Raw genomic sequence first — 24,042 nt, 5'->3', positions numbered from 1 at the left:
GAATCTAAAAATAAGTTGTAGAATAATGTAAATTCGGGGTCTGAAAACATTAGCAGCAAGTCCTGAGCAGGCATTTTGCCGTCCTAGTATTCTTCGTGGTGGACGACAAACTGCATGCTCTTCAAGAATCTTCAGGTAGGGTGAATTTTATCTTGTTTATTTGGGGGGATTGGCCCCAGGGCCTTGTGTATGCAAAGCACACCCTAGCAATGAGCTTCACCGTCGCATCCCTAATAGAGTGTATTCTAAAAGGTGGAAGATTTATACGATCTGAAGAAAAACCAGAGTATAAGTGTATTGTAAAAGAATATGTCCACATAGTAATTTGTTTTTCTGATGAATTTTGAATATAAGTCTAAAGATGAAATTGTGCTACTTTTAAGTGAAAGAAGCATTCTTTGGAAAAGTCTTCTGATTTTAGGTCTGAAATAGACTGTATACTTTTTTGGGAGCAGTGTTGTTAAATGCAGGGCTGAGCAATGAATCTTAGGGCATCCCATTTTTATGCCTTTCAGCAAGTGTAACCTGAACTTAACACACTGCAGGTAAGATGTGAGTGTTGGCTTTCAAGCCTAGGACAAATGGCAGAGGTACCTATTTAACATACCAAAGTAGACCTGGCAGCCAGGCTGTCTCTGCATCCCTCAGTCTCTATAACTGTTATAGAACCTCCACCCCGTCACCCCGGCTGCATATGGTACCCATTTAACAGTAGGTACTGGCAGCAGTGGGCTGAAAATACCTTTCTGACAGTACTGCAAAAACAGGCACCAGTGCTCTGCTGACTGCTTTTTGAACTTACTACATCTGCTTACAAAACTTAAAAAAAACCGTAAGAGCCGGGCAGTGGTGGCGCACGCCTTTAATCCCAGCACTTGGCAGGCAGAGGCAGGCGGTTCTGTGTGAGTTCGAGACCAGCCTGGTCTACAAGAGCTAGTTCCAGGACAGGCTCCAAAGCCACAGAGAAACCCTGTCTCGAAAAACCAAAAAAAAAAAAAAAAAAAAAACCATAAGAAGATGTTACTGGAAGCTGACAGACTCATTTGTTAGCATTAAATAAATTAAAAGTGGAGCAAGCTAGATACAGAATTATTGGAAGTGGTCTGGAGGCCCCAACACCATGTACCAACCAATCTTCAGTTGACTACAGTTTGTGGACATTATTGGTGTTCCTGTTGACTCACTAAATGGGTGGAGACAGGGGACCCTGTGGTTAGGTATTTGTCACACATGTAAGGTTCTGGATTTGTTTGGGTGTGGGAGACACTAAATAAATAAAAATAAAGTAAATAAGTAGTTTCAGCCCTTGGGTTATATTTTTTTTCCTTGAAGCTCTTATTTTCTTAGTTATAACTAGTCAGATGTATGCTTGTGACAGACTTCACCAAATGGATTCCTTTTGTTCTACAACTTTAATGTCAAGTGGATTCCATTAATATTTGCTCATTGACTCAGTTGGTGTGTAATTGTCTCATTAAAAATTCAGGCCAGGAAAATTAACTTTCTAGTCTCACGAAGTGAGGATAATACGTCTACTTCTTAGGTCCTATATGGATGACTATGAAAACGGAGTTTCTGAAGTCCATTAGATTCATGATAGGGCTTTGTATGTGTATGTTTAAAGAACATGACGAATTTACCATTTTAGCAATGTTTGGATATCCTGTTGTTAAGTTCACTGCTATGGTACAGCCTTCCCCACGTATCCTCAGAGCCTTTTCATCATTCCTAACTGAAACTATTTTTGTCAGCTGTCAAGCTGTCCCAGTTTGGTTTACATCCATGGGCAGCACTGGTCCTGCAGTGAGCCTCTGCACATCGTGAGAAGCCTGCCTGGTACTCTTCACAGGGAATAGCCTGGAGGAGTAGAGGCTGGTGTTGGTCCCTTCCATGGGATTCCCAGTGAGGACTATGTGGGACTATGTGGCTTTTTGTTGTTGTTTTTTAAATATTATCATGAGAGAAACATCACTCCTTTCTAAAGGCAGTTTTCTTCATACAAAATTAAGAAAATAATAGTTTTGTTATCAAGATTGATTTCAAACATCATTGATTTCAAATGGAAGCAAATCATGATTTCTCTTTCCTCTTCATTATTTGAACACTTATATTTCCGGGAGCATCTGCTTTTAAGGAAGCCTTATTTTTATAAATAGGTTGTGCTTGTAGCAGATCCACAAACCAAAGACATTCAGTGACTCAGCGGCATTCAAACTTGACCCTTTATCTACTCCACCCTAACCCGCTAGGAGTCCATTTGAATATTATAGATTCCCTGGGCCTAACACACTTCTGCTCACTGGGTACGATGAGGTTTGCCACAGGCCAGTTCTCCTTCTCCTTACTGGCTTACACATCCAAGCAATGGAATACATGGTTAATGGCATCAGTAGAGTTTGCTTTCTCTCTGAGGATTGCCCAGGGGAGCTGTGAACCTGGAGTTTTCTTTATGTTAATATATATGCTAATGTAGTCTTTCTACAACCATCCCATTCTCAGCCTTCACTGCTTTAGCCTCTGCTTTCCCTCAGTCCCTATTACTCCTCCCCCTTTCTGCCCTCAGCAGGAATCATTCTAATGTTTTAAGTGTTCAGTTTTTTGTGTACACACTTATAAATATGTACTGAGTAAATGATAGAGGAATGGTGTGGACTCGGTTCTGTTCCTCTTCTGTCACTCAGCACTGAGGCCTCGCCTCTCACCACCTGTGTCATGCTGAGACATCCCTAACTGTGGTTACCTCCAACCCCCTGCTGTCTTAGATAGCACTGGAGTCAACCTCCATGTCCTCTTGACACCTGTGCTAACGTCAGATTGACACAAGCTAAAGTCATCTGAAAGGAGAGACCTCAATTGAGAAAATGCCTCCAGAAGATGGAACTGTAGGCCAGCCCATTGGGCATTTTCTTCATTTGTGATTGAGGGCCCTGCCCATTGTGGGTGGTGCCATCCATGGGCTGGTGGTCCTGGGTTCTATAACAAAGCAGACTGACAAGCCGGTAAGCAGCACCCCTCCATGGCCTGTATCAGCTCCTGCCTCCAGGTTCCTGCCCTCCCTGCTTTGCATAATGAACTGTTATATGGAACTGTGAGTGAATAAACCCTTTGTTTCTCAAGTTGCTTTGGTCATGGTGTTTTTTTATCACAGCAACAATAACCCTAATTAAGACAACACCTATGTCTTAATGTCACTTTGGGAAGCTGCATGTAGCAAGATTGGAATTGCTGGTTTAAAGCGGTTAAAGCTGGGTAACTGTTCGGAGTGGCAGTGACCATCAGCACTTTCAGCCCAGTATATGTCCCTAGTTCTGCACAGGCTGGGGATGAGCTTTTTATCCTTGGCAGTCTGTTAATGTGCGCTATTTTGATTGACTTAATGTCTCATTTGCTATTCTGATAATCATTTGTTTGGGTGAATGGAAGTGGGGATGGGACTCAGGGCTTCATGCATAATAGGTTCCATTCCTGATCTACAAACCCTGCCCTGGATATCCCACTTAATTTGCAATTCTAAACTTCCTAGTAAATTTAAGCATGTCCTCGCATACCTGTGCCTTTTGAGCTTATGTGTTAGAGATAGATGCCTTTTTTCTGATTTATTTATTTATTTATTTATTTATTGCATCTCTTTGTTTTGTTTTTCTTTTCTACCTGTGGATGGATATAACATCAGAAAATATCCTGTTTTCCCAGCTGTTTGTTTATTGGGTTTTTTTTTTTTTTTTTTTTTTTGAGACAGTGTTTCTCTGGGTAGCCCTGGCTGTTCTGGAACTCACTATGCAGACCTGGTTGGCTTCCAACCTGGAGATCACCTGCCTTTGTCTCCCAAATTCTGGGATTAAAGGTGTGCGCCACCACTGCCTCTTTATTTTTAATCTTAAAAATACATAGCTATCTCTACCTATGAATATCATCTTTGAACTTTGTCCTTTTGTGATTACCCATGAAAGATTTCCTGACTTTTAAGTGTTTACATTCCTGGGATTCGTCTGTCTCCCGAATATGTTCTTAGTTTGAATCATGTTAAAGTGTTTTCATGGTGTCCAGGAAACAGAGTTTGCTTTTACAACAATACCCACTTCCCCAAGTCCCTTAAGCTACGAATCCATTGTGGATTATTTCACTGATTCAGTCAGAACCATTATGACCTGCTCAGTCCCCATGCTCTGGCCTAGCCCCATTACAGAACCAAGTCTTTATGCAGAAGCAGTGAGGACATTTCAGATCTAAACCACAAATTGGCAATTACATAAAGAGTTTCATAAGAGAGCAGTCTGTTTTTGTTTTTTGTTTTTTTTGTTTTGTTTTTTGTTTTTTTTTGTTTTTTGTTTTTTTTTGTTGTTGTTTTTTGTTTTTTTTTCCCCTTGCTGAATCTCCTGTCTGTTAGAGGAGGGAGAAATCAGAGCATGCCAGGCAAGAGTGTCATACCCGTCACTCCTGTCATTTGAGAGGTCAGATGGAATGGCCAGAAGTGCAAGGTCATCCTCAGCCACATACTGAGTGTGAAGCCAGGCTCTCAGTGAAGCACAGCAACAGAAAAATAAAATCATACCAGCTCAAGAACTGATATGACATCAAGACCAGTGGGCGGGAGGTTGCTCGGTAGGTAAAGTGCTCGCTGTAGAAGCATGAGGACCTGCCTTGGGTCTCCAGCCCAGAAGCAAGTCTGATAGCCCAGCACTGGGGCAGAGATGAGATGAGCCCTGGAGTTCATTGGCCACCGAGCCTCATCAATCGGTGATCCCAGGTTCAGTAAGCTATTATTTCAGCCCTAAAAACCACACACACTACACACACACACTATACATCTCTATTGTTTGCCTTCTCTAGACTTTTTTTTTTTGAGACAGGACCTTGATATATCAAGGCATATGATATAATATGCCTAGGCTGCCCTTGAACTGAAGATTCCCCTGCCTCAGTTTCGTGCATGCTGGACCTAAAAGCATTTTCTGTCAAATCCAGCTTCGTGTGCATCTGCTGGCATGGAATTTGTGTCTTGGTAGTCCATAGCCGTTGTAATCTAAACCTGCATTTATTTTACCTCTTCCTTTCTGTGATTTACTCCTGAGCTGGCACTGTGTGGGATGCAAGAGCGGCTGTGAGCAGTATCGTCTCCTGTTGATACACCAGTGTGGTTTTGTTGTATGGAACCAGAACAAGTGAGAAGTGTTCCAACCAGAACTGAGCTGGGTAGTTTAGACCATAGTGTAGAGGTGACAGGGCCTCCTAGCTTGCTTTCTGTTTCTGTGATAAAAACTGACCAAAAACAGATTAGAGAGGAAAAGCTTATTTCTGTTTATAGCTGATAGTCCCTCAGGAAGGAAAGTAGGGGCAGGAACTGAATCAGAGATTGTGGAGAGACACTGATTATTAGCTTGCTCCTCAAGGCTGAAGCAGCCTGCTTTCCTATATAACCGTGGGTCACTGCACACCTAAGCTGACTTTCCTTTATCAGTCATCAATCAAGATAATGCACCTGTAAGCCAATCTGATGGGACCATTCTCTCAGTCAAGGTTCCCTCTTCCCAGTTCATGCTATCTTGTGTCCTGTTGGCGACAAACTAGCCAGCATGCAAGGTGAGGGAGAAGATGGAAAGCTAAAACTATTGAACATGTCCAAACTATGGCTTATTAGGACCTTCATCATAATGAAAAAAGTAGAGCTCCATAGCGACGAGACAGTGCACTAATGGATGAGTGTGTGCCTGTTTGTGGATCGCTCTTAGATCCAACAGCTAAACAGACAACCTTGGTTACCCTTCCTTTTACTTGATGCAGTTTAACTTTATGCTGTTTCTACATTTTCAAGATTATATTTTAAGGTAGGGGCTATGGGCGACTGGAAAGCCTCTTGCCAATCACACACACGACCTGAGGTTCAATCCGTAGCGTGACAAACATAAATATTTTAAAATATATTTTAAGTATAATAAATTGTTGATTCTCTTTCTGGCCAAATCTTAAGTTTATGAGAGTAGAAACAACTGTTTGGTTCAATAATTTACCTCTAAAGCCAAATACTTTGTTCATACCTCACTGTTATTAAATTTTCTAAACCTTTGTGGCAAGGTGGAGGCTTGGGGCCATAATTTATCCATATTTTGGTAACTCTCTGAAGGAAAGAAACAGTTCACAGAAGGTTAAGCTAATGGGAACCAGAAGCGAGAAGTTTGGTGGGCAGTCTAAACTTATGTGGAGATAAAAGTAACTGCTAACAATAGCTTGCCCTCAAGGCCATGAAAGCCTTAAGTGATTTATTCTAAGACAGCCCTGAAGATGAACCACACTAAAATGGGAGAATGCTGACATCTCAGTAATAAAGACTCATGCTCTATTTTTTTTCATTTCTAATATAGAAAAGATCCGGCAAAGGTATGCAGACCTGCCTGGAGAACTGCACATTATCGAGCTGGACAAGGATAAGAATGGCCTGGGGCTCAGTCTTGCTGGCAATAAGGACAGGTCACGGATGAGCATATTCGTGGTGGGCATCAAACCAGAGGGGCCTGCTGCTGCAGATGGACGGATGCAGGTTGGAGACGAGCTGCTGGAGGTGAGAGCCCGTCTTCTCAGCTTGTCCTTTAGTGCCCAGACTAGGTACTGAGGGTCGCATACAGGAAGCCAACTTGGATGCTGTTACGAGTAAGTTAGAGCCAGCAGAGTCTATAGACTAATTGCCTTTTATCCCAGGGCACCTTTTTTCCTCTTCTGACTTCTTGATTGTGTTTAACCACTGTTAAGGCCTCTTGGGAAACGGGTTCCAGCATGTGGCTTTTAGGAGAGGCCAGTCACAAGGGCACTAGACATCCCAGTGTCTTGTATGAAGTAGCGGCCTCTGAGTGTGTGCGGATGGTTTCCCCTTCAGACTTAGAACATGCCTTCTACATCTGCAGCCAGTGCAAGGAGACCAGCATCTCTCTTCCCTCCACCTAACACCCTTTCCTGCCGAGGAGCCAGACCTGGGAGTGTGCCCTTCTTGCTCTGTAACTCCCTAGGGGTTGGTACTTTAAAAAAAAAAAAAATTGCTTTAAAAAAAAAAAAGGTAAATTTTGACAAAATATATTAACCATTATAATCCATGCTTCAAGGTCATTTCCTTTAGCTCCTGTTTGGAAACCCCTGGGGATGAGACTGAAGTGGTGAAGGAAAGCGATGGGGAAACAGGGGCGAGCCCAGCGAGTTACTGCTTCCCCCAAGTCTGCACCGCGCGTAGTTGTCGCTGATTTGCTTCAGAACCTTGGGTGGAAACTACCTCTCTCACTTTTTTTTTGTTTTGTTTTGTTTTGTTTATCACTACATAACCCCGGCTGTCCTGGAACTCACTCTGTAGACCCAGTTGGCTTCAAACTCACAGAGATCTACCTGCCTCTGCCTCCTGAGGGCTGGGGTTACAGGTACCACCTCCCAGCTGAAGCTATTCTTTTTAATTTATGTGTACAAGTGTTTTGCTCATGTGTATGTCTGTGTACCATCTACATGCCTGATGCCTGTGGAGGCCAGAATCAGACATCAGAGCTAGACAGTTATTAGCCACCATATATGTACTGGAAAATCAAATGTGGGCCCTCTGGAAGGGCATCCAGTGTCCCTAACTACTGAGCAGTCTGTCCAGCACCATGAGGTGGCTCTTAATGGGCTCCTGGTAGGGCTGGACATCAGCAGAAAAAGCAGTGTTTAAAAGTGTTAAACATATACCCCGTTCCCCATGATCCAGGAAGGACACAGGGCTAGAGACTGAGTGCAGGTGTAACTCAGCGGTAGAGCCCTTGTAAGTGTGCCCAGACCCTGATCCCATCGCTCATCAGAACAGAAATCAGGATTGGGAGCCAGAAACCAGATGTTAGGACCAAAGATGAATTTAACACACTGATCAACTAGAAAACTACAAAAGGAGTACTTCTCTGCCAAAACTAAGGAGAGAGCCCAAATCCATGTCTTCTAACATTATCGTGATGCAGCCTAGCAGTGAGTTAGCTGCTAGCTAATCCTACTTCCTCCGTCAGGCATGGGGCAAAAAAAACGAATACTAGCATTGACCTTGTATTTCTCCTTTTCCTTCCTCTAGCCTTCTGGATCTGGTCTTTTTGTTATATCAGTTACAGTTACAGATGCAGAGATCAAGTAGATTCAGTGTGGCTGTATCAGCTCCTTTTACCCTCCCCAGAGATGCTCTAGTTTCTGCCAAGTGGCAACAAATAAAAATATGTTGGGACACAGATTTTATTGTCAATTACCATCTCTCTTCAGCCTCAGCTTTTTCAAATCTTTTAGCAAATATCTTCTTGAAATATCTAAAAATAAGTCCAAAATACATATACTTATTTTTGTGACCTCTCCCTGAGTTGAATAAAATTTCCTTTGCCTTAATCATTTTGAGAGAGCTATTTACTCATGTTACTTCTCATTATTGCTTCATCATGGTTCTTGTTATTAAATATTACTGCTTTGCTCATAGCCTCTTTTGGTTTGTAGTTGAGATCACTTACATCAGACCCTCAGATGGGGCTGTCCTGTCGCAGGTATTGCATGAACTGAGTCCTGCTCTCACAGAGCTAGCAGTACAGAGGTTGGGCCACATTAACCTTGGGGCAACCCTTCCTTTGGGGAAGTTAGTGACAAATATGCTAAGCTAGGTGTTGCCACAGTCTCTGGCATACTTTAACTGATAGGATCAAAAACTATCATTTCTGTATTTATGTATTTTTGTCTTTTTAGTTCGTTTATATTGATATTAGTGTCTGTGAAGTCATGTCCAAGCAGTGTCTTATTCCTTAGTAACTTCATGCAGCACCTTACCAAACCCCCGGCTCTTAGGCAGTTGTGATCTATCTTCTCTTGTAACCGTTTTGACTTCAGGTCAAGGATGACCGAAAATAAATTGATATGGGAAAATATTCCCTGGTTTCTTTTTATAGCTCAGGAAAAACACAGTACTTTTTCTTTAACAGATGAGGAGTTGGGATGTGTTTGCTGGCTGAGAATAGAAAACTGATTTACTGATGTGAGCTAGAAAAGCTAAAATCTAGCATGACCGTGGACATTGCAGAACATTAGATGGTTGGGAACGCTGCATTGTGCAAATGGGTTTTAAGAAATGGAGCGAACCATGGGTATTTGTAAACTCTCACCCAAAATACGGTTATTTTATAGCCTCAACCCTGAATTGGGTTCAGTCTTGTGGCTTGCGTATTTTCATAGTTCTCTTTCTGATTCATAGTTCCTTCATTACCCGGCCATGACTGTTCTGTCACGCCTTTGCTCACTGCCTCTAAGATTTACAGTTGATCCATTTGCTTAAGACTCTGAAGTCCAGTTAAGAAGTAAAATAATTATCAAGAACATATCCTGTCTCCTTTTAAATCAGAAACTCCGCTTTTCTCCCAGAGCCTTGGTGTGACCGGTTTGGGGCCTGTGGTTGCCGCAGTCCTGGCAGTGTGCAATTGCACCGTAGTAGTAGAATAATCATGAGTTCTGTGGGGCGATGGCGTAGTTCATGTGTAAAAGGAATTTTCTGTTAAGCTCCCAGAAGACAATGTGATTAAATCTCAGCTCCTTTAACCTTCCTTTCAGTTCTAATGTGAAGGTTACTGAATTAATTTCAGAAAGCATTACCATATAATTACCATGTACACAGAATGAGGCTTGCACTAGAACACTGGCTTTCCCAGCGCAATTCTGGGCCACAGTGCTGCCGTATGAATATAGGATTCATTTATAATCCTCCTTACCATGCACGTGTGAGAAGACAGGGCCAGTGGTGCTGTGCAGGGAGTCTGAGTGATGTGTCAGCTCAAAACAGAATGGATTAGGCTGCTGTGTGGAGCTGTGGAACCTGCAGAAGCCTAAACTGAGTCCTGTCCAGTACATGTACAGTGGAAAAGAGGAGGTGTGAGTACCTCTCATACCTTCCAGGGATAGAGGCATAAAACCAGGGTCAATTCAAATCTCGTCATGATACTGTTTTCATAAAGAAAAAAAAACCCACTATAATCACAAAAGTGAGTTGATCCGCCCAGGTGCAGTTGATCACCGCATCATGCAGCCTTCCTTGGTGTCGGCATTGGCCTACAGCTGTTCCTTGCCAGCAAATTAGATTTGAAACATTTTGGAAAGCTTAGATATGATTTGGACTGTGGTATGGAAGCTAGTAAGTAAATCGCTAGATTTTGTGCATCCGTGGGATAAAATCTCTTAATTTATACTCAGAAGCTCATGTCATCCACACTACCATAGCCGGGTGTATTTATCAAGTATTTTTAATGAAAGAACTTTGCCCTAAGATACATCATATAATAAAATCTCCTGGTATAAAAACAGTCTGAGGAATAGGATTTCAAAATTGAAACAAAATTATGCTTCTCCATAAATTTTTGGCAGAATAGTTCTTAATATCTACTCATGCAGAGTTGATTGACTAGGTTTTTGGTTTTTCTTTTACTGTGGCAGTGACTTCAAATGGCTTTGACATGAATGGTTTAGATATGAATATAATGCATATTAAAGCTGTATTTGGCCAGGTGTGGTGGCGCACGCCTTTAATCCCAGCATTCAGGAGGCAGAGGTAGGCAGATCTCTGTGATCTCAAGGCCAACCTGGTCTACACTGTGAGCTGCAGGTCAGTCAGGACTAGAAACTGAGACCCTATCTCAACAAACAGACAGCTGTATTTAATACCCGAAAACTATTTAAAAATGGATCGATCAAAGTTAACACAAATGAGTATTGTGAGTAGGTCCTGAATACGACCTTCCTACATGCCAAAGTAAAGTGATGCTGGGATTAAAGGTGTGTACCATCACATCTGGTCTATATAGACACTCTTTCCACCAGAATTGTTAGTTGTGTCAGAATTCTGGACTCTTAACTAGTAAAAAGACAACCAGGCTCAAGTGAAAGCCTCCTATGCCTTCCTGTGGTCCCTAAACTTTGTTTCTCTATCCTGCCTTAGATTCTCACATTGCAATTCCATATGATATTATCCATCTTAAAATGTAATGCAAGTCTATGTTCATTAAAAGAAGAATGTATAAAATCATGCTCCTCTATTAAGAACCAAAGAAGGAAGGCAGTCCTCCTTTGAACTTGTTCATGTACAGCCTGGGAGCTTCTGAACTTCATAATTGAAGAGCTTGCCCTCATTTCTACTGTAGACTTGGGCTTTATTTTCAGGCATAGAAGCTATTGTGTAAAACCTAGTTTGCACTGAGTGTCCTGGTTTTCTGCCAGAGCTTCCAGCTGTGAAGGCTTCAGCTCTATTTTTGCCATTTCTGTTTCTGACGACAGCTTGTTAGGGGAGGAGTTTTGAATTATTTAGTTGCACCTCGTTGTCTTTTCATCCCTGAAAGCTCCACTCTTACTGTTTTGTGGAAGGAATAGTAGTCATTCACGTCTTATTGCTGTGGTCCTCGTTGTTCTCACAGAAGTTCTGAGGTCTCTGCAGTGAGCCAAATTATCTTAAGACCTTAGAAAACAAAGCAAAATGAAGGTGTATTGGACATTTTCCTCATTGCTATGACAAAATACCTAACCAATGCAACTCAAGGAAGGAAAATATCAGCCACAACTTAAGTAAGGAAGAATTATTTTGGTTTATGGTTCAAATGGATATAGTCCATCATAGCAGGGATGTGAGACAGGAACATGAGGGGGCTGGTCACGTGCTTCCACAATCAGGAAGCAGACCGATGACTGCTAGTATTCCGATTATCTTTGCATCTTTTCCCTTTTTTTCCCCCATGTGGGATGGTGCCACACACATGCAGATTGTATCTGTCCTCCTAAATCACAGCTGTCTGGAACTATTCTCTCAGATGTGTCTCCTAGGTGATTCTAAATCTAGTCACATTAGTGGCGAAATGAAATGTCAAGAACGGAAGAAACAGATCATTAAGGAAAATTGAAACACAGGAATCAGGCATAGGGAAAGGAACATGCCAATTGGAAGTAATGGCTTCCTTGCCTCAGGTTTCTGTGGCTCTTCTTGGTGTGTAACACGACAGGTAATGATTGTACTACAATCTTTCAGCCCCCCTTTATTCAGCGTGGTCCTCCTTTACTATCTTGAGGCTATACTGAGGTGCAGCCTGGGAAAATATACACTGAGGGTATTCTGGGGGGTGTTCTGTTGACCACATATACAGTCTGTTTGCATTTGCATAATAGGAATTTTTACTTCACTAATTGTGCTGTATAACACCCCTGCCCAAAAGGTGATACATTGCAAGACCCCCTCATAGATTCCTGAAACCATGGGTAGTACTGGCCTTTCATAATAAGACTCATTACCATCATCATTATTGTTTTGTTTAATTTTGTTTTCATTTGATTTTTAGACAAGTTCTCCCTCTTTAGACCAGGCTTATCTAGAGCTCACTAAGTAGCTCAGGATGGCTTCGAACTCAGGTTAGTTGTCCTGAATCATGACCTAGGATTGCAGGCATAAACCCTAGTACCCAGTTTATATTACATTTTCCCCATACATATAGACTAATGACAAAGTTGGCTTTATAAATTAGGCATAGTGCAGTATTAACAGTAACTCGTACAGTATAACAATGAGGCAAAAGTACTGTAATAAAGTTTTACAAATGAGTTTTCTGTTCAAGTGTATTACTGCGTTTTCCTCTTTCGGATGTCTGAGTCACCAGAATATTTGTGGCATTTCTTAAGTAAACGTGTCTGCCTGAGCATGTTTGATCTGATAGCTGAGTAGCCAGTATCAGGCGTGCAGTGTTGACCCCTGGACAAAGGCTGATTCCGTTCTCTGTGCAGAACCCAAGCTGTGAACTATGAGACATGAAAATGGAAAGGGGACTCTGGAGAGGATGATGCCAGCCTGTAGGGGAGGGGCAGGGTCAACAAAGACAGGGTCTGTGTTAAAATGACAGATCAACCCATGTACATATTCAGGTTTCAAAAACATTCTTTTATTTGTTTTTGTTTTTCAAGACATGTTTCTCTGTGTAGCCCTGGCTATCTTGGAACTTGCTCTGTAAACCAGGCTGGACTGGAACTCAGAGATCCACCTGCCTCTGCCTCCTGAGTGCTGGGATTAAAGCCATGTGCCACTACTCCCAGTTCCAAAAAAATCTTTTTTAAAGTATGAAGGATTTCTAGAGTTTTTCATTAAACACCTTCAGACCACATTTGATCTGAAACCTTAGAAAGCAAAACTGATGAGGAGAGGGTTTCTTAAAGATTAATTAGCATATCCTAAATGATATACTAACTTTATTATGTTATGAAAGTTATGAAATATTCATGCATGTATGTAACATATTTTGATTGTATTTGCCCCATTACCCTCTCTTCTCCCCTCCACCTGATTTCCACTCTTTCCCTATCAGTCCCCCTTTTACTTTCTTGTATTTTTTTATTTTTGGTGACTAGCATTGCTTACAGGAGCATGAGTTAGTCCTTGGCCTCGCTGAGAATTGGGAGGTGGGTACATTTTTTGCGTGGGTTGGGAATTGGCTGGAATAGGATATGAGTGATTGCTTACATTAAGGATTAAGAGAAGCAAAGGAGTTCCCTGACACCTACTGAGTATTCTGTGACATGCTGCAGTGACCCCAGACCTACTTGGGGTTTGGGGACCTGGAGATTTGAGCCTGCATTCTGTCAGCATCACTTCATACCTTAAACTCTTATAATCATTGAGCTTGTGAATCTCTGAGTCCTCATTATACTAACACAGGCCTTCCTCCTGTCTCGGGCCCATGCTGAAGGGCAGTGCTAGACTATATGAGGTATGTGCTAAACATTCTTAGGTGCAAAGGATGCCATCGTGCCTCTGCGGGACAGTTTTTTTAAGCAAGCTGACAATTGTTGCAACTAGAAACTGGGACCAGTGAGATGCCTCAGTGGGTAAAAGTGCTTGCCATGAATGCCTATGACCTTAGTTGAGTCTCCAGAATCCACAGTGGAAAGAGAGACTCTGCTCCTGCAAGTGGCCCTCCACATGTGATCCATGTAGGCACCTGTGAGGGTGCTCGCACACAGGCATACCATATGTACAATACAAGTAAAATTTGAACACTTTTAAAAGGAGAGGGGAGAGGAGAGAAGAGGAGAGGAGAGGGGAGGGGAGGGGAGGGGAGGGGAGAAGAGAATCTTGGAGACTGAGTTTTTTGAGTAGGTCAGTAAAGGGACTTATGAAATATTTTGAATATGAGGAAAATATAACTAAGAATTGAGATAGATTTCTAATCATGGCCTCTTTTGTGTGAGAAAGAAAGAAACCTTAGGCTAAACATTACCACTATAGGCATTTTATCTTGATATTCTCTTTGTTTGGCTGATTGGGTTTTATTTATTTTGAGACAGGGGGTTACTATGTAGCTCTGGCAAGCCTGTAGCTTGCTGTATATATCAGGCTAGCCATGAACTCACAGAGATCCAACTACCTATGCCACTATACCCAGCTTCATATTGTTGGTAAAGGAATTTCAGGTCACTAGTAACCTGAGTCCTATTTGCTTATCTGACTTAAGTGTTGACCAAGTTTTCTGTCCTGCCTGGTTCCTACAGTTGTTAAGTCCCAAAGAAATCACACATAGGTCTACATTAACTATAAATTGATTGGCCCATTAGCTCAGGCTTCTTATTAACTCATAACTTATATTAGCCCATTATTCTTGTCTATGTTAGCCACGTGGCTTGGTACCTTTTCGGTGAGGCAGTCACATCTTGCTTGCTCTGTGGCCAGGTCAGGACTGCAGACCAAGCTTTCCTCTTCCCAGAATTCTCCTGTTCTCATTTCCCTGTCTGGTTGTCCCGCCTATACTACCTGCCTGGCTACTGACCAATCAGTTTTTTATTAAAATACAATTGACAGGCTACACACCATTGTCCCACAGCAACTAAGAATATTATTAAGAATTATGCCTGGTGTGGAGAGATAGCTCAGATGGTAGAATGCTTGCCACACAAGCATGGGGACCTGAGTTTGGTCCCCAACAACATGTAAAAAGTCAATTGGGTGGCAAGCCCTTGTTGCATCAGTGCTAAGAAGGTGAAGACAGAAGACAGATCATCCCTGGGCTTGCTGGCGAAACAGCCTAGCCTACCGAGAGAGGCCAGGTACCATTGAGAAACCTGTCTCTAAAAGTACAGTGTGGAGCTGGAGGGGAGGCAAGAGCGAGTGCTTCCTCTTCTGGGGGACAAGGGTTTGGTTTCCCAGCAGCCGCATTATGCAGCTCACAACTGCCTGTAACTCCAGCTCCAAGGAGCTGGTTCTGGCCCCTGTGGCATTGGAGCGCTCTCTCTCTCTCTCTCTCTCTCTCTCTCTCTCTCTCTCTCTCTTCTCTCTCTCTCTCTCTCTCTCTCTCTCTCTTTCTTCCTCTCTCTCTCTCTCTCTCTCGCACACACACACACACACACACACACACACCACAAATAAAGTCATTAAACACAGGGTAGATGATCCCTCAAGGACAGACAGCCCAGGCTGGCCTCTGCCTCCACGTGTACTCACCTGCACAGGTGCATATGAGCATGTACACACACAGACACACACACAAAAGACACATACCCTCAATTGTTATGTTGAAGTATCTTAAATTCCCAGAAACCATCATTTTTTTTTCCTGCAATATTCGTAGCAGTTCTTGTTACGAGGTAGATTGCACCATTTATTTATCCCCGTCGATTGCGTGAAGGAAATAGGACACCTCCATCTTCTTTCCCTTTCTTCTTATTTTATTTTTATTTTTTAAGGAAGAAATAAAAGAGATTTTTTGAAGTATTTTTTTATTATTACAAAGCTGTGTTTGCAGACAGAGTTCACAGTGTAGCCCAAGTTAACTTCCAGCCCACAAACCTGGATCAGCCCCCCTATGCTGTGATCACAGACACACACCGGAACTGGGTCCCCAGAGCCCGTGGTGGAAAGAGAGGACTGCATTAATGCCTCCATGCTCATGTTATGACAGACATGCATACATATGTGCATGTACACACAGAACAAATAAAATGTGATAAACATGTTAAAATACTGATACCCAAACCATATGTGCATACACACATAGAACAAATGACATATGATAAACACGTTAAAATACTGATACCCAAACCTGTCACCACAGAGCCCACTATTGGGTTTAGTTCCTTAGACCCACAAAGAAACTTTTATTTTCAAACTGCTTGTCTGCTACATTTTCCTCTCAGTACTGCTATCTTCTTATAACCATACACCTAGATAGACGTCACCTTTACCAGGTCTTTTTAGGGCGATTGTTTCCCATTGTTGCCATGATGACAGATGGATAAACCTGCAGTTTTCCTGCTCTTTCTTAAAGTATAGTTAGGGTGAATGACATTTTAATGCCTAAGTTTTAACTTGTTTAGGCTAAATCCATTGAAATGGAATTATTTGATCCAGAGTTAATTGGCAGCTGGGTAAGGTGGTATGAGCCTGAATCTAAGGCGATTTGTTTGGACCCTGACTCAAAATAAAGTTTTGAAGTTTAAAATCTCCTGCCATGGTTAAAGGCTGGTATAGTCCAGGTACTGGGTCTGATGTTCAGTACCAAAAATTTTAAAAGGCTGATGGTTATAAATATAATGTGTTGATTTTTCTGTGTGATTTATCTTCAGTAATGGTTGTTTTAAAGTTAATGTATAGATTCTAGTGTCTTACAATATGTTCAGAAGGTGTTTCAGAGTGAAGATGGGGGAAGGACTCTGACTTCGTTGTTAGCCACTCACAGTGAAGTTTCAGTTCCGCTCCCTAATGATAGTTTATCGGCTTGTATAATACATCATTTTGCTTTAGAAAAGAAAACATGGGTGGGAGATGGTTGAGTGTAATGAATTATGACATGATGTTCAAACCTTGGGCAAATCTGTTACTTGAACTAAATTCTAATTTTGTCTAATTAATATTTTCAACCCTAGCTTAATTAACTTTTACTCCCAATTTGATACATTGAGTAGATTAATTGAGCTGCTTTTCAGCATAAATTTATACTCCTGTTCAGACGAACTGTGTGAAATTAGGAGTAGTTGAAAACTTTTCTCTTTAATATTTTTGCATAGTTAATTTGATTAAAACCAATCTCATTAAAGACGTTTAAAGCGAAAGTCTATGCAGTGTTTGAGAGGATTTACATCCATTTACTTTGGCTTATTCTTCACTGGATTAACCGTAATTCTGCTTCTGCTGCAGACTACCAATACTGAACTAATTATCCCACTCTACACAGGATTGTCCTCACATTAAGGTTTTGTTCTTTCTCCCCCGAGAGGCAGAGGGCGACCCTGAGGGGAAATCATGTGCGTGGAAACCTGCAGTACTGCCCCCAGCCTTGGAAACGCAGGCGTGGCTCTTGTCTGGGGCCTTGGAACCCAGAGTTGCTTTAGTTTGTTCATGAATGGGATTTGAATTTCAGAGCCTGGGAGAAAATTAACTCACCCAAATATATCTGTTATTGCCAGGGGTCAAGAGCTAAGACAGAAATAATATCTAGAGAGTCACAGAAGTCCCTCATTGTCAATGATAAGAAGAGGAACCCAAAAGCAATTCAGAAAGCGAGAATGGCTGGTCGGGCACATAGAAGGCACCAGACATGTTGAACACCTTTAATCACAGCCTTCAACCTCAGAAGGTTGAGGCAGGAGCATCACACTGTCAAAGTCAGCCTGGATCACATGACAAGTTCAAAGCCAGCCTAGGCTACATGATGAGACCTTGTCTCTAAATAAATGGTTAAATGGGGGGGGGGGGTAGGCAGACAGACAAGGACATAGTCATAGAGAAAGATTAGGTTGGGGATATGGCTAGATGGAAGAGCACCGTTTTGGCATGTGTGAGGTCCTAGGTTCAATCCCCAACACCAAAATAATAATAGTAAGTATCTCATAGAAATTTCCTGTGGACAGAAAGTCTGTTTCCTTTTTCTTCTTTGCGTGTGTCAAGGCAAAGACCTGGGTATCAGACTCTGAGACAGCAAAGAGAGTTAAAGTTAACGTAGATACATAGAATGACAAGAAACTGCACCACTGGAGTTTTGCATTTCAAAGAGCAGAAATTAGTTCAAGCAATTTCCATTGTCACTTTGGGCAGCTATAACAAATGCCAGAGAGGTCTCTCTCTCACACACACACACACATACCTCATAGTTCACTCCTTCCTTTCTCTCCCTTCTCTCTCTTTTTATTGATTTTTATTGAGCTCTACATTTTTCTCTGCTCCCCTCTCTGCTTCTCGCCTCCCTTTTAACCCTCTCCCAAGGTCCCCATGCTCCCAATTTACTCAAGAGATCTTGTCTTTTTCTACTTCCCATGTAGATTAGATCCATGTATGTTTCCCTTAAGGTCTTTATTGTTGTCTAGGTTCTCTGGGATTGTGGTTTGTAGGCTGGTTTTCTTTGCTTTATGTTTAAAAACCACCTATGAGTGAGTACATGTGATAATTGTCTTTCTGGGTCTGAGTTACCTCACTCAAATGATGTTTTCTAGCTCCATCTGTTTGCCTGCCAAATTCAGGCTGTCATTTTTTTCTGCTGTGTAGTACTCTATTGTGTAAATGTACCACATTTTTCTTATCCATTCTTCAGTCGAGGGACATTTAGGTTGTTTCCAGGTTCTGGATATGACAAACAATACTGCTATGAACATGTCCTTGTGGCATGGTTGAGCATCCTTTGGATATATACCCAAAGTGGTATTGCTGGGTCTTGAGGAAGGTTGTTTCCTAATTTTCTGAGAAATCACCACATAATATACAAAGGGGCTGTACCAGTTTGCACTCCCACCAGTAATTCAGGGGTGTTCCCTTTTCTCCACAACCTCTCCAGCAGAAGTTGTCATCAGTGTTTTGGATCTTGGCCATTCTTACAGGTGTAAAATGGAATCTCAGAGTTGTTTTGATTTTCATTTTTCTGATGACTAAGGATGTTGAGCATTTCCTTAAGTGTTTTTCAGCCATTTTAGATTCCTCTGTTGAGAGTTCTCTGTTTAGGTCTGTACTCCTTTTTTTTTATTGGATTATTTGTTCTTTTGATGACCAATTTCTTGAGTTCTTTGTATATTTTGGAGATCAGACTCCTATCTGATGTGGGGTTGGTGAAGATCTTTTCCCATTCTGCAGGCTGTCATTTGTTGACCATGTCCTTTGCTTTACAGAAGCTTTCTAGTTTCAGGAGGTCCAATTTATTAACTGTTTCTCTCAGTGTCTGTGCTGCTGGGGTTATATTTAGGAAGTGGTTCCCTATGCCAATGCACTCAAGTGTACTTCTCACTTTTTTTTCTATGAGGTTCCTTGTATCCCTGCTCTTTCCAAGACCTTTATCATGAAGGAATGTTGTATTTTGTTGAAGGCCTTTTCAGCATCTAATGAGATGATCATGTGGTTTTTATTTTTTCAGTTTGTTTATATGGTGGATTAGGTTGACAGATTTTCAAATGTTGAACCATCCCTGCATCTCTGGGATGAAGCTGACTTGATCATGGTGGATGATGGTTCCGATGTGTTCTTGAATTCAATTTGCCAGTATTTTATTTGAGTATTTTTGCATCAATGTTCATGAATGAGATTGGTCTGTAATTCTCTCTTAGTAATGTCTTTATGTGGTTTGGGTATCAGGGTAATTGTAGCCTCATAAAAAGAGTTTGACAATGTTCCTTCTCACTCCCTATATTGAGCAGAGCCTCCTGGTATAGCCCAGGCTGACTTCAAACTCACAGTCCTCCTGCCTTAGTTTTGTCAGTGCTGGGATTACAGGAATGAACTACCACACTGAATCATGTGTCATCTTGTGATGATACCAATCCCATTGATTAGTGCTCTAATTTACATACAGACTTGTGCAGTTGAGAGAGAGAGTGTGTGTGTGTGAGTACCTATGTGTACAGAGGTTAGAGAACAGCTTGTGAGTGAGTGTATGTTGGGTCCCAGTATCAAACTCAGATCCTCAGACATGGCAAGTGTCTTTACTCACTAAGCCATCTCACTGGTCCCTGGTTATATCATTTTTAAAGCCAGAAAGAAGAATTTACTGTAGCCTTTTAGTTGTTTTGGTTTTTGTCTAGAGATCTTAGTTTTCCTTTAGATTTACTTTAGTAAAGTTCTCCCTGTGTCTTGAGTTGCTTGCTCAGTTCCCAGTTTTCCACTGTGTAACCCTTCCTAAGCTTTGCCAAGAGGCAACTGCCCCCACACTCAAGGCCACAGTTGCTGGTACTGCAGGAAGCAGCAGCAATGGCAGCCATGGCATTGATCTGTCAGAGCTCTTCTCGTGACTCTTAGAACCTTTGGCTGGTGACTAAGTTGGAGAAGATGTTGTTTAGGTTGGATGTGCAGCTGTTTGCCTTGCAGTCCATATTTAGTGTGTGAAAGGGCCTGAGTTTACTCTCTAGCACCAGGATGGAAACACAGGAAAGCAGAAGGACAAAGAAAGGAAACAGTGTGTCTTTCTGTCTGTGCTCCCCCACAGTGTGTGTGTGTGTGTGTGTGTGTGTGTGTGTGTGTGTGTGTGTGTGTGTTCGCGCACATGCACGCGCATGTCTGTATGAAAAGTGAAAGCATGAAAGTATTTGTACATTTGTATTAGTATTGGAAATCTGGGGTATAACCACCTTATTAAATGTATGAATATTAAAGTTTAACAGCAAAAAAGATGAGTGTCTGAATATATGAAGGGAACATTCCTTCAGGTATCAAGAGATTCCATGATCTGTGACAGCTTTCTTCTTACAGTTCTCAGGACCACTTTAGAGCATAGGAAAGCGCGTCAAAGATAACTAGGTGTGTGGGAGTCAGTGCACTTCTCTGAGACTAATGATCTCAGCCAAGAATAAAACCTGACAGAATAAAAGCTGCCTGATAGCCAGGGGCTGTACCTCCCTAGGCATGGGGATGGACTGGCTCCCTTTAACACAGTTAGAAGTATTTCCATGACTATTTGAAATGTTTGTTTCCCTTTTGCTTTCTGGATGTAACCACTGTGATGAAACAATGTTTTCAAAGAGATGTCAATTGTGTCTTCAGATTCAGCCTTACAGAGACATCAAGAGCAGATGGATTAAGCACCGATTTGGAAAGACTACAGTCCCCTTGCATATAATTAAGTGTACTGTACCATCCCTAAGACTGTAGAAGTTATCAAGGCTACATAGGGATAACATAACATTACAAGTCACTAGTTCCTTACCAAACAGATGGGGAGAATAGAATTAGATGATAGAGGGAATAATTGTAGTTATTATATAACATATCAGTGGGAGGACCCGAAATAAAAACAGTTTAGATCTACTGTTCTATCATATTTAGGTGACTTTAGTCAAATTATAATTCCAGTACACCTTAGACAGGAACAGATGACTCATTGGTTATCAGTAAGATGTACTTTGTAATGTTGACCTAAAACTCAACTTAAAACAGGCATATAATATATATCTCCTGTGGTAATGATTTATTCTATGTAATAACCACAACACAGTTGCAGCATAGTGTTAAATGGGCCCTCCAGAGCTCTGTATATACTACAGTTTGGTCTGTTTCCTACATTCTTTAGGAATCTGGAAAAGTCATAGAATATGAAATATCTGCCATATCTGCAATGAGCTCAACTACCTTTCTTATAAAGTTTAGCCACAGGGCCAAGGAGTTGAGTCCTTTATTCCCCGTAGCCACAGCAGAGTTTAGGAGACTTTTCACAGCTTAAAATTACATTGGTAATGTGTGGTATGAAGAATATTGAGATTGTTACTATTAATGAATCCTATACACATGATTAAAAGTGAAGACTTTATTGTTTAATCCCAAGCATGTACTTTATAATATATATTATATATAATATATAATTTATTCATTGTGTAAAATATATGGGTTGTATTTTTACAAGTATATTTTATTTTTTTCCCAAACAGATAAACAATCAGATCCTTTATGGAAGAAGTCATCAAAATGCATCTGCCATTATTAAAACTGCCCCAACCAGGGTCAAACTGGTTTTTATTAGGTAAGTTTTTCCTAAATATACAGTCTCTTCTGCAGAGACCATTATTGGCAAAAGACTGTTTTATTTTTGTTTTGTCTAACAAAGTCACTGTATTCCACACTTTGCTTTTCGGTTACTTTAAGAAAACTGTGGAGTGTTTGAACTCCACAAGATTCTTCTTGGTTTTCCATGTTTTACAACATGGAATTGGTAGTTGAGTTTCTTGTTGTTTAAATCTCAGCTCCTATAGAAGTGTCTGTATGCTAGATGCTATTTTTCTGTAGAAATGCAATGGAGTCCTTCACTATTTCACCATGGCTTTTCATTCACTAGTTATTATTGTCTTTCTGAAAGATCCAGTAGTCAGAGAACATAGAAAAGTGTAGGGGCATCTTTCAGGAGTGCTGATGAGGGTTGTGGGTATTTTAGGTATTAGATCACTTGCTCATATATGCTAGATCTTGGCTTCATCTTCAGTACCAGATACAGTAGTATATGCGTATAATTCTAGCAATTGGCAGAGGTTGGGAGCGGGGTCAGAAGTTCAAGGTCATACTTGTGTGCACAGAGAGCTGGAGGCCAGCCTGCTGCACAAGACATTTTCATTTAGGAAAAAAAGTGCTAGTGAGAAATGTAGCTTAGGAAATCCATCTCTGCAGTGTTTGGGATTCCACACGCAGCCACCTCGCCAATCAGCTCCGACAGTGCTTGTCAGGAAGAGTTGGGAATCTGTACATCTTGCAGCCAGTTTTCTATACCCGTAAGAGATAGGCTTGTTTAAGTCTCTGTTATTTAACTGAAATGTTAGTTAAAATTAAATAATTTGTAGGTGGTGTAAGTAACCAAGTTTGTTAAGTATTTCTGGGTGTCTTTCCTTTATGCTTCCATTACCATTTTTCATATGAACACCATAAAACATCTACCTCCATCATTGTTTTGTTTCAAAACTTTAAAATGACATGCCGGAGAGATGTCTCAGTGGATAAGAGCATTGGCTGCTCTTGCAGTGGACACAGGTTCAGTTCCCAGCATCCATATGGCAGCTCCAGTCCCAGGAGGCCCAATTCCTTCTTCCTGGGCTCCTTGGGCACTAGGTGTGAACATTGTACATATAATATGCAGACAGAACACTTGTGCACATTAAATAAAATAAATGAACCAAAATTTTTGAACGTAATCAGTATGCGCTGGGGATGCAGCTCAGAGGAGGTAGAGCACTTGCCTGGAATACTCAAGGCCATCTCCAGTGCTGCACAACAAGTAAAACGGTTGACTCTAGGGGAAACTTTAGGGCTGAAAGAATGTTCACTGCCTTTTCAAGATGAAAATGGTTGTTATTTTTCCCTTCGCTGCTAATTACCATCAGTGAGACCTCTCCACCACTGGGAACACTGGTATTCGAGGATAGTTTTGTTTTCAGGTTGGGCACTAGTACAGCTGAACACCCTTCCCACCACCTTTCAGCCCTTCCTTGTACTTTCTCCTGATGCTGCATACTCTTCTCCTACCTAATAGCTCTTTCTTCCTATCTGGCTTTTTTGTTCTGCCTTCCAAAGGGGGAGATCTTCTTGTGTGTCTCTGTGTCTTATGTGCCACTGGCTGAGGAGTCCTCAGCAGCATCCTCTTTGGGTTTCCTTGCTCTTCCAGTTGTCAAGTGTTTTGATGTGGGAGTAATTTCTTATTAATAAAGAAACTGCCTAGACCCATTTGATAGGCCAACCCTTAGGTAGGCGGAGTAAACAGAACGGAATGCTGGGAGAAAGAAGCTGAGTCAGGGAGTCGCCATGATTCTCCCATTCCAGACAGACGCAGGTTAAGATCATTCCTGGTAAGCCAGCTCGTGGGCTACACAGATTAATAGAAATGGGTTAGATCAATATGTAAAAGCTAGCCAATAAGAAACTGAAACTAATGGGTCAGGCAGTGTTTAAAAGAATACAGTTTCCGTGTAATTATTTCGGGTAAAGCTAGCCGGGTGGCGGGACACAGCACGCTGCTCCGTAACACAACAGTGTTTCACGTGAGTTCGCTTATGGTAACCTGAGCAGATTTGAAGCAAGGCCAGTAACTGAAAAGGCTAAGACGTCCACTGAGAGAAGTC

General features: G+C 41.5%; 1 protein-coding gene across 7 annotated transcripts in view; it reads left to right on the top strand.

The window, feature by feature from the left end:
* Positions 1-24,042, top strand: part of Patj (PATJ crumbs cell polarity complex component) — a 307,480-nt gene that overhangs the window by 168,872 nt on the left and 114,566 nt on the right. For all 7 annotated transcript variants that reach the window (XM_041651469.1, XM_041651475.1, XM_041651470.1 and 4 more), the window contains 2 exons: positions 6,360-6,556; positions 21,871-21,962. In XM_041651469.1, coding sequence (XP_041507403.1) covers positions 6,360-6,556; positions 21,871-21,962 — 289 coding nt within the window. The remainder of the gene's footprint in view (positions 1-6,359; positions 6,557-21,870; positions 21,963-24,042) is intronic.

Source organism: Microtus oregoni, unplaced genomic scaffold, assembly GCF_018167655.1.
Source record: "Microtus oregoni isolate MIOR12 unplaced genomic scaffold, Mior012 000005F_ref0000423, whole genome shotgun sequence".
Lineage (NCBI taxonomy): Eukaryota > Metazoa > Chordata > Mammalia > Rodentia > Cricetidae > Microtus > Microtus oregoni.
Note: the sequence above shows the minus strand (reverse complement) of the source record. Positions and strands in the feature narration are given on the sequence as shown.